The sequence below is a fragment of the Suncus etruscus genome, chromosome 7, assembly GCF_024139225.1.
Source record: "Suncus etruscus isolate mSunEtr1 chromosome 7, mSunEtr1.pri.cur, whole genome shotgun sequence".
NCBI classification, from domain to species: Eukaryota; Metazoa; Chordata; class Mammalia; order Eulipotyphla; family Soricidae; genus Suncus; species Suncus etruscus.
This window is the reverse complement of record NC_064854.1, coordinates 49433094-49444685: the sequence shown is the minus strand read 5'-3', so window position 1 is coordinate 49444685 and position 11592 is coordinate 49433094. Positions and strand designations below refer to the sequence as shown.

The following is an 11592-nucleotide window of genomic DNA, read 5'->3' as shown; positions in this document are numbered from 1 at the left end:
AAAAGTAGAGTATCAGAGGATCACCTTAAGGCAAAAAACAGGGCTTGAGTGATAGCACAGCAGTATGGCATTTGCCTTGCACAGGGCTAACTAAGGATGGACCTGGGTTCAATCCCCAGTGTCCAATATGGTCCCTCAAGCCAGGAGCGAGTTCTAAGTGCATAACTGGGAGTAACACTGAGAGTCACCAGGTGTGGTCCAAAAACAAAACAAAAAAAAAATTAAGGAAAAAACAGCAGGTAAGATCCGCCTTGCATGTAGCAGTCCTCAGTTACACCACGGACATTACACACTCTTCTAATCACTGCCAGGAGTAACACTCAAGCACAATACAAGAAAATCCTCCTGATTACAATGGTGGTTGGGACTCTTGAAGACAGAAAAGAGATAGAAAAGAAAGAAAATTAGAGAAAGAGACAATGAAGAGAAATAAGTGTCTGGAAAGAAAAGTAAGAGAGAACAAAAAATGAGAAAGATGAAAAAAAAAAAAAAAGAAAAAGAAAGAAAAAAAAGAAAGAAAGAAGAAAGAAAGAAAGAAAGAAAGAAAGAAAGAAAGAAAGAAAGAAAGAGAGAAAGAAAGAGAGAAAGAAAGAAAGATAGAAAGAGAAAGAAAGAAAGAAAGAAAGAAAGAAAAAGAAAGAGAAAGAAAGAAAGAAAAGAAAGAAAGAAAGAAAGAAAGAAAGAAAGAAAGAAAGAAAGAAAGAAAGAAAGAAAGAAAGAAAGAAAGAAGAAAGAAAAAGAGAAAAAGAAAAAAAGGAAAAAGATTAGAATGTGGAATTTAGAAGGGTAACTAACAGATAAGATGACTGCTGTCACTTAAATGTGCAAAGATGAGAGCCTAAGCACTGTAGTGTTTGGAGAGAAGAAACAGAATCAGGTTGGTAGAAAGAGAGACTGTAAAATGTTTATAGAACTAAAAATGTTGAAAATAGGGAATATACAAGTCAGGAGTGCACTTCTGATTAAGAAATAGATTTTCCCTTTAAAATGTGTTTGAGAGGCCTTAGTGATAGCACAGCGGTAGGGCATTTGCCTTGCCTTGCACAAGGCAGATCCAGGATGGACCTGGTTTAATGCCATATGGTCCCCTAGACAGGAGCGATTTCTGAGCCCATTGCCAGATGTAACCCCTGAGCATCGCCGGATGTGCCTCCCCCCTGAGCATTACCGGGTGTGCCTCCCAAAAAAATGTGTTTGAAAATACACGACAAGTTGTACCTGTGAAGATGTTCAGCGGAAATGAGGCTAAAGATATCTGGGATTAAAGTTTCATTTTAGAGATGTGAATTTACAAGTGGTTGCTGAACAGACTATGAGCCCATACCAAATTCTAAGAGAGGAGGATAAGGCTCCATACTTTACAGAAAAGAGTAAACTAAAGGGAAAAAAACCTTCACATTTAAGATGAGAAGAGCAGCAAACTAGAGGAGGTCATCTTTGGGAAGTGAGTAAAAAGTGGAAGCCAGTGTGCTGAACTGGCTTGAATTGATAACAAATCAAGAGTCAGTGCTCAGCTATTTAGGAGGCATTTAAGACCTATTTTCAATCTAAGATTCTTTGACTCTGGATAGTTTGTATATATTGAATTATCCCTTTAGTAAGCATTAATTCAAAAGAGTCAGAGGACAAAGTTTAAAGATAAAAATTTTCCACTCTAAACCTTCACCCCTCAAGTGTAAAAGCTGACCAGTGATTACCCAAGCACTGTGATCATGCCTTCTTCGGGATTACATTTCAACAGCCTGTGGCCAAAGTGCAGCTTTGCATTGGGATATTTCTCCACAGCTAAGAAAATAAACAGACAAAAAACAAATCTAAATGGAATTTTAATTACTCATTTATTCAAATTGAAATAGAATACATTTTCTAAAGCAGTATGATAAAATATTTATTATTAATTACATATAATTAATTTTTCAAATGGTAATTTGGTAAATGCTTCAAGATGATTTAATATCACAATAAATGTTAGCATCCTGCAAAGGAAGAAGCTTTAGATATTTTAAAATTTGCACGTAATTAAAAGCTTTATTTGTGACTGAAAATATTCAACATTTTTTTCTCAAAGCATTCCTAACTCTATATATAAATTCTAGATTTCTGATTTATTTTAAAAAATTTAGATTATGAATACTACACCTTTTAATATTATACTGGAAATTTCAGAGAAAAACTGGAACAAGAATCAATTGAATTAAGTTATTTTAGTGCTTTTGTTTTGCCTATTAGCAATATATAGAATTTTATGAGTTTATTTTTATACAATCATGTTCATATCAAAGTATAAAGTATTATGTTTATACCTATTAATTTTGATGTTAGGTGATCTACATATATTCACAGAATATTTATTATTTTTGATTTGGGCTACTACGATTTATAATACAGTTAATGGTAAGGTTTCATGCATACAATAATTCAGCAATACACCCTCCTCCAGTGTTGACCTCCTTCCACTATTTACCCCATACTAATTCCTCCACTCCCATAGGGTAAATATTATTCTTAATGCTTAAAATCAAAATGCAGGTTTAGAACTGAATAAATCTTAGAGATAGTTTAGTTCAGAACTTGACATCTGAGACTAGAGAAACAAGATAGCAGACGTAGTGCTGGATTTTGCAAGCAGCTAACCTTGATTTAATCTCCAACAGTCCATAAAGTACCCTAATCCTTACCAGCAATAACCTTTGAGCACAATCAGGAGTAATCCTGAGCACAGCCAAATGTGACTCAAAACCAAATCAAAACAAACAATACAAAAGCTCTATGGATTTTCAAACTGAGAACCTAGGTCATGAAAGGAAAAGGAAGATACCTAAAAGGACACTAAGTAAAACATTAGGACAATAAGCCAGCAGTACTGATTTACAATTTTGTATTCGTGTTTACTATTTCTCATTTATTTTTTCCTCTTTTCTTAATATTGACTTGACTATTAAAGATTTTGAGATGCTTGACTATATAGTAGGTAGTTTAGAATATTAAAATCTACAAGACTTTGAAACATATTTAAGAAATAAATTTAACCAAGAAATAAATTATCCACTAAAATATATGTATGTATCCTTTACAAAAATAAAATAATCAATCGATTACTTTACATTAATTTAAAAGTTTTACTTAAATATTACTTTTTAAATTTTTTTGAATCATCATGAGATAGAGTTACAAAACTGTTTATGATTGAGTTTCAATTATACAATATTCAATGCCCATCCCTTCACCAGTGCACATTTCCCTCCACCAGTGTCCCCAGTTTGCTTTCTGCCCTCCCAGCTGCCTGCCTTTATGGCAGACATTTTTGTTGTCCCTCTCTTTCACTCTTCTCTTTTAAACACCTTTTAAACATGTTTTTTAAACACATGCTTTCAATATGATTACTGAAGGAAAGTATACATATCACTTTACTTCCTTCCAGAACTGTTCTTGTCCAGCGATCATTCCCAACTATTATTGTTTTAGTGGTCCCTTCTCTACCCTAACTTTTGCTCTTTGTGGCAAGTTTCCTTCCATGGACCAGTCATTCAAGTCCTCATCTATATCATATCAAGGTACTATTACCATAGAATGAGTTCAATCCCACAAATGAGTTCAATCATTCTGTCTATTCCCATCACTCTGACTCATTTAGCTTAGCATAATACTTTCCATAATCCATGTATAAGTAAATTTCAGCACTTTATTTTTCCTAATTTATACTAACCCAATCCAGCAAATTTTCACAGAATACCAATCATGGAATCTCCTAGAAAATCCTATTATCCAGTCAAAAGCTCTTAGAAATTTGCTAGTTCTCTTGACTCTTCTTATTTGTGCCATCCTGGTCCATAGCCACATAAGTTTGAAATGTGCAAGTGTGAATAAAGATGATTGCATACATTAAATTCCAACAACTTAGAAAATCAAAAGAATGTAATAGTAAATTATTAACTGTCTTATAGTGACTATATGATAGTATTGGGGCTATAATAGATAAATACATCATTGTTAAATTAATTTTACTTGTGCTTTTTTAGTTTTTTAAAACATGGTTAATATAAAATTTAAAATTACATATGTGGTTGACATTAGTGTCCACATTTTGGACAATGCTACTCTTGAATCTCACAATGCAGCTTAACAAAATAAAATTCCAGGGGGGGTTGCAGATTTTTTTCTCTGTATGAACTACAGCAGCCTAATACTACTCCCTACACCCTCCTACAGCAACAGCTGAACTCTGCAACATAAACTATTCAAGTTTCTAAGCCACCAAATTCAGGACACCTAAATATTTTATAGTAGAGATAGCATTACAGAAATAGATGGAAAGTTTCATAGTAATATACCAACTTCAGTGAGCCTAGAGATTAATATAGAAAGCTCAAGTAACGTCAACTACAGCCCAGTAAATTCTTAGGCAATGACTTTATTTTACTATGGAGAATGCTAATAATCACTTCAAATTGATCTTTGTTAAACTAAGTGTTTATAATTTCATTTGCCTTTGTATTACAATAAGAAAAATTAAGTAAATTTGTTTGTGCCTTCATAATGGCAGGCTGTGATAGTGGGCAAGAGAGGGGGCACTGGTGAATAGATCACACTGGTAATGGAAGTGGTGTTTGAATATGTAATACCTGAAATGATTCTATTATAAACAACTTGGTAAACATGGTGTTAAAAAAGAGGAAAAAAGAACAGCCCTGAGTAGTAAGGGGAAAATATGCAGGACTTGTAAGACTTACTTGGCCACATACTGGCTTTTTGTTTGTTTTGCTTAACAATTATTAACATCCACAGAATGTAAAACATGAAACAGTCCTGCACAAAATGCTGATACAGTCAAGATGAAGCACAATATTTTTAGAGGGGAGATAGGCATTTAGAATTTCTTGGACATATAATACTGATTACTTAGACATGTTATGCAATACGAAAACAGAGTTTTTCATCTCAAAGATTAGTATTCAGATAAATATGAATATTATTATTGTATATTTTTTTGGTTTTTGGGCCACACCCGGTAAACGCTCAGGGGTTACTCCTGGCTTGGGGGACCATATGGGACACCGGGGGATCGAACCGCGGTCCGTCGAAGGCTAGCGCAGGCAAGGCAGGCATCTTACCTCTAGCGCCACTGCCCAGCCCCATAAATAAAATTTTTTAATTTAATTACTGTAGATACATAGTTACAGAGTTGTTCATAATTAAGTTTCAGTCATGCAATGTACACCAGTGTGTACTTCCCTCATCTCCTACTACCAAAATCTCCAATTTTTTTCCTACCCTCTCCCCCGCTTGCCTCTGGCAAACATTTTTCTTCTATTTCTCTATCTATTTCTTTCTCCCTATTTTTCTTTCTTCCTTATTTCCTTTTATTGTGATCTGCAATATTGTTACTGAAAGGGTAGAATGTATAGCACTTTATTTCCTTTCAGCACCCAATTCTTATACATAGTGATCATCTCCCACTATCATTTTTATAATGAATCTTTTTTGCTCTAACTGCACTTTTCCTCACTCATTGTGGCAAGCTTCTTACCATGGACTGGTCCTTCTGGCCCTTATCGCATTTTCTTTATATTTTAATACTGTAGTTTTTATTTAATATCCCACAAAAGAGTGCAATCAGAAATTGCAATCCATGTTACATATTCCTAATAAAAACAGGAAAGCTTAACATCTATACAGTGATCTTCCCTGTTTCAGGAAGAAACTTAATGGCATATGTTTCATACATATTATTGGAGTCAGTAGCTTAAACTTAGATTTATAATAAGAAGACTAAAATAAAAACTGATTCTATCACTTATAAACTGAATTATTCACCATGAAATCTCTAAACTTCCTTTGCCATCTGTAAAATTGAAATGAATTTGACTGCCACTTCAATTAGTTGTTCAATTATCTGGTACCTCAGTGAGTTTTTCTATTATTTTTATCTTAGTAAATTCAAAGGATACTATGATGAGACTGTCTTCGATGTGTTATACTCCCATTTAAACTGTGGTACATATATATACACAATGGAATGACTATGCATCTGTCAGGAAAAAATGGAAGTCATTAAATATTCCTATACATGATGAACATGGAAACTATTATGAGCTGAAGTTAAATGGAATCACATGAGGAGAGATAGACAACAGAATAGTCTTACTCATCTGTGAGATTTAAGAAAAATAAAACACATTGTAAATACTACCCAGTAGACAATAGATGATGACATTTGAAAGGATCAGTACCATTGCTATGAAGCTTACTAGACAAAGAGTGGTGAGTAAAAAAACCAAACAAACAAACAAACAAAAAAGAAAACAAAGAGTGGTAAGTGCAGATAGGAAAAAATAACTATAAACAACAACTATCACGACAATGGTAGTGGAGTGAGAAGAAATAGGAATGGCCTGTCTTAAATACAAACAGGGGGTGTGAGAGAGAGGAGAGAGGGGGCATTGGTGTCGGGAAAGGTTGCCCTTGGGTAAAGGGGTAGTACTTTTGTATGACTTAAATCGCAGCTACAAACATGTTTGTGTAAAACATGGTGATTAAATAAAGGTATAATACAAAAAATAAAAATAATCGTGTTATGTTGATTTTCTTATTATATCAACCTAAAGTATATCATAGAAATCTAAGTCTCAGCCTGGTAGTATATATAACCTTACAAAACACAGTCTTAAAAAATAGCACGGACATGGAATAAACAATAAAACAAGACATATTTTAAAAGTTATTAGAAGTAAGCTCTCCCCCAGCATTTGTACAGTCCAGTTTACTTCAATTTAATTCAGTGGGAAAGTGGGGATGGGTCATTGAAAACGACTGGTGGAAAGAAATTTTGAATGTGAGATTGGTAGTTGAAATATTGTATGCTTACAAACTCAACTATCAATAATTTCGTTGGTAAATCACAGCTCTTAATTTCAGTTTAGATTCAAAATATATTTCAATATTGCTCTAGAAGAGCAGAATGTTGGGAAAAACTAGGATTATGTGAAGAAACTGTTTTTTCTACATAAAAAGCTAGTGGATAAAGGAGAGATGTAGACTATGTCAAGAAAAAGTAATGCTGGGTGGGTGGGTGGTGGGGAGGAGGGGAGATCTGGAAATGGTGGTGGGAATGTTGCACTGGTTAAGGGGGGTGGTTCTTATACATGACTGGTAATCATACAACTATAATCGTATTTTGTAATCAAGCTTATTTAAATAACGATAATTATAAAAAAGAAAAAGTAATGCAATAACACTATAGAAATATTTGTGACATGCATGTGGGGGAAATAAATCTGTTTAACACAGTAATGAAAAGAGAGAAATATTACTATGATCAAAAGTATATTGGATGGGTATTTAATTCATTTGATTTGACTTTGTAGATGGCATGGTGTTTTGCATATAGCTGACCAATTTTTTTTAATACCACTTGTTGAAGAGGCTTTCATTCCTTTACTTTGTATTTCCTGTTCCATTATCAAAGATTAATTGCTCAATCATCAGAATATTCAAGTATGGTTTCTTTAATTCAAGATCCTGTCTTTATTTCAGTACCATAATGTTAGTTAATAGTAGTTTTAATAGTATAGTATAGTTTGAAGTTGGAAAGTGATGCCTCCCATATTCTTTTTGTCCAGTTATTCCAGATGAATTTCAGGAGGTTTTGTTCTACTTCTTTGAAAAATATCATGGATATCCTTCTAGGAATTATATGATGTAACTGAAATTCAATCATAGAACAACTTTGAAAAGATAAAACACCAACTGTATTATGAACAACCTTGTTATCAAAGTGTTTAAATAAAGCAATTGATTTTTTTAAAGTACGTGGGGGGGGGCTGTATTTAAGATGTTTGCTTGCTTGTGGCCAACCAAGGTTTGATCCCTGGCACTTATGGTCCCCAAGCACTGCCAGAAGTGATCCCTGAATGCAAAGTCAGAAATAAATCTTGAGTACTGCCTGGTGTGGCTCCAAAACCAAACCAAACTGCAAAAATACATGAAAAGTGTTTGGATTTATTATCAAAGTTAGACATCTAATTTAAAATGTCTTGGTTTTTTCATTAATCCGTAGGTCTTTTTTAATTATTCAGATATTCAGATGAGGCATTTCAAGGTTATGCTGTATATTTTCTTCTTTCCATCTTAAACTTCTATTTCTTTTATAAATCTAAGCCCTTCCCTCTAAGTATGTTCATGTAATTAAAATCTCTCTCTCTCTCTTTTTTTTTTTTTTTTTTTTGGTTTTTAGGTCACAGCCAGCAGCACTCAGGGCCACTCCTGGCTCTATGCTCAGAAATCACTCCTGGCAGGCACAAGGGGACCATTTGGGATGCCAGGATTCAAACCACCAGGATTCAAACCTGAATGGGCTGTGTGCCAATAACTACTGTGTTATCTCTCTGACCCATGTAATTAAAATCTTAATCCAGTTTTTGAACACAGGAATCATGACACTCACAGTACTGTTTTCCATTTTTCTGACATGCAGTTCTAATCTTGTCACTCTGTAAATCATTTGAGTATATATGTAGTTCCTTTGAGTTTTTGTTTTGTTTTTTTCCTTTGAGTTTTTTTTGGGGGGGGAGGGCAAAGGAATGGGCCACACCTTTCATTGATTGAGGCGTTACTCATGACTATGTGGCTCAAGAATTAGTTCTGTCAGCACTCAAAGGACTTTTTTTAATCTGGGATCAAACTGATGATCAACAGCAAGTGTCTTAATCCTAATATTAATCTCTCCCAGGCCTTAGAGTGAATTCTTTATTGGAAGGAATTAGAACTCTATTCATTTCTATCTCTATATAACAAAGAAACTCAATACATGCCAAAATATGACTTTCATTAGGTCATTAAGATAAAAAAGATTAGACTTTATGTGGACTTTATCATTAAGAATAAAAAGGGGTTTGGGACTTACCAGTTAATAGATCCTTATTTAGATTTTCTCTGCTGTATAGAAAGAATGTACTGAAAAATAAAAGAGTGCAATTATATAAGAAAAATATAAGACTATGTTTACTCAGGATAGCAGAAGACTATCTACAAATAAATCTTACATGAATACATGGTAATGCATGGCTCAAATTTAAATTCTATTTCAAATTTTAGCAATATAAGATAATCTTCCTCTTTTAGAAAAATAGTATTTCTATGTAAGATTATTTTAACAACAAATCATAAATCTTATATTTGAGATGAAGGTCCAAATTTATCCTGAATTTGTCGAGTAGAGCACATCCAGCAGTGCTCAGGATTCCCTCCTGGCTCTGCATCAGGAATCATTCTTGTATAGCTATATGCATACCAGAGATAGAACCCAGGTTGGCTACTTAAACAAAATGAATTAACCACTATAAAATCTCTCTGGTCTATTGTTCCAAATTTAAAATTTATTTGTTCCATGTCATGTATCAGCTTTGCTTGACAGCTCTATCATTTGGGAATAGTAGAAATATCTATCCTGCAGGCAGACCTGGAGTAACACCACTCTGGTCTACTCCATATTTTTGGATATTATTATATATTTAAAAGCATAAGTTAGAGTCATGCCCATTAAATCACAATTCTCCAATATCTTGGCTAACTGTTGATTATACAAATACACACACATATAAAATAAAACAAACTATAAAACAGGCTTTGAACAAAATAAAAGGAAAAAGAAAAAAAACTAAAGAAAAACATTCAGAGTCTATCATTCACACCAATCTGTATTCAAATTCCAGCACCATGTGGTCCTACAGTATCTCCAGATGCAGTCCTAAATACACATAGCTCCCAAAGGGGTGGCCCTGGGTATCCTCTAGCTGCAGAGTCTGGTCAGGTCACATCCTCTGGTGGCTCAAGTTCACTAGCCTAGATAGCTGAGAAACACTGATGGGGGACCCCTAGAACTTCTGAGCACAGCTTGAGAGTACCCCCCATTTCAAATCCAATATATTAGAGGAAAAAACAAGAGCATTCAAATAAAAATAATGTTCTATTAAGATGTGAAAGTAAATATGGACTCTCTAACTACCTCTATATTGGAGGATACTTTATCTTTTTGTTGTTTCCAGTGCATTTGGGAGGTGTTGTAGGAACCAGCAAGAAAGAAAAAAAATGGATTTTGAGCAGGTGAACAGCAGAGAAAGGATTCAGTTACAGAACTGTGGCTCAGAAAGGCGTTGGGGGAGGTCAAATTGTGCTCATTAGGAGTGTTATAAACTATTTATTATTCTTACTCTTATTACTATTTACTATTCTTTGAAGAACATGAGTCTTCCATCGCTTCAGGCTTCTGTATAGGCATGCATCTTTGAGTATTATATGTGGAAAATAGAAAAAAAAAAGAGTGAATTTTTTGTCTGAACTATCGTGATACAACAGATGATGCAAGGTGGGAGAGAATAAGAACATCAACAACATTTTCAGGGAGGACTTCAGAGCATAAAAAGCCGGCTATCCTTTGCAAAAGCTGGCTCCCTGTGTGTGACACCAGGCGGGGAAAATCCGCGAAAGACAACCGGCCCAGATGGGCCTCAGCTGTGAAAGACTGTGAGGTGTGACCTGTCCTATGTCTGTCTACTGTCCTCTTGCGTGAAACTCTTGCGAGTGGGGCAAAAAGAGCCTCCAGAAACCTCGCTCGCCCAGACGCCATTTTCAGGAGGAGGACTTCAGGAGCATAAAAACACGGCTATCCTTTGCAAAAGCTGGCTCCCTGTGTGTGACACAGGCGGGGAAAATCCGCGAAAGTACACCGGCCCAGTGGGGCTCAGCTGTGAAAGACTGTGAGTGTGACCTGCACTATGTCTGTCTACTGTCCTCGTTAGCGTGAAACTCTTGCGAGTGGGGCAAAAAGAGGCTCAGAGGAGCACGGCCGCTCCGCTTCGCTACGCGGCCGTGCACTCTTTCTAAGGAAAGAACTCCATTGCAACAAGAAGGAAAAAATCACACTAAGAACGCGCTATATCACAGAAGCAAACATTTCTCTCTGGACTGTCTTCTCTGTTACATGCTCGGGCCTTAGATTTGACCCAGTGTGAGGCTTCATCCACGGAGGACTCCCCTCCCTTAGAGGCAAGTCAGCCCATCCAGAAGGGAGAGAGCCAGAGGAGTGTGCTGCCTACATCATATAGACATGAATACCACTACAACACGTAGAAAAACCCACAATACAAATGTGACAATGGGGAAAACAGCGCAGGCCAGCATCAGACATAGAGAATGAAGATGACAATTCTGAGGACCAGATATGACTTGAACAACTAATCAACCTCTCAGATAAGGACTTTAGACTAGCAATATGGAAGGTGCTCAACAGACTCCAAGAAACCATGGATCGAGTTTGAACAGAACACTAATAAGAACCAAGAAAATATGAAGGCAGAAATGACAAAACTCCAAACTGAAATAACATGTCAATAACAGCCTGAAAAACTCAGTAAACGAAGTGAATGACAAAATGGATAAGCTCTGGACAGGTTTCAGAAGCTGAGAATAGAACTTGGTGCTGTGGAAGATGAGATACATAACAATTCCATACAGCAGGAGAGATTGGACAAAAAACTTAAAGCAAATAGCAGACAATGGAAAAATTAGTCAAAGAATGGAACAGACGAAAATAGA

General features: G+C 35.4%; 1 protein-coding gene across 1 annotated transcript in view; it reads right to left on the bottom strand.

Moving 5' to 3' along the window:
• Positions 1–11592, bottom strand: part of KMO (kynurenine 3-monooxygenase) — a 61288-nt gene that overhangs the window by 23473 nt on the left and 26223 nt on the right. Inside the window, 3 exon segments of the mRNA XM_049776527.1 lie at positions 1698–1785; positions 8903–8936; positions 8938–8952. Coding sequence (XP_049632484.1) covers positions 1698–1785; positions 8903–8936; positions 8938–8952 — 137 coding nt within the window.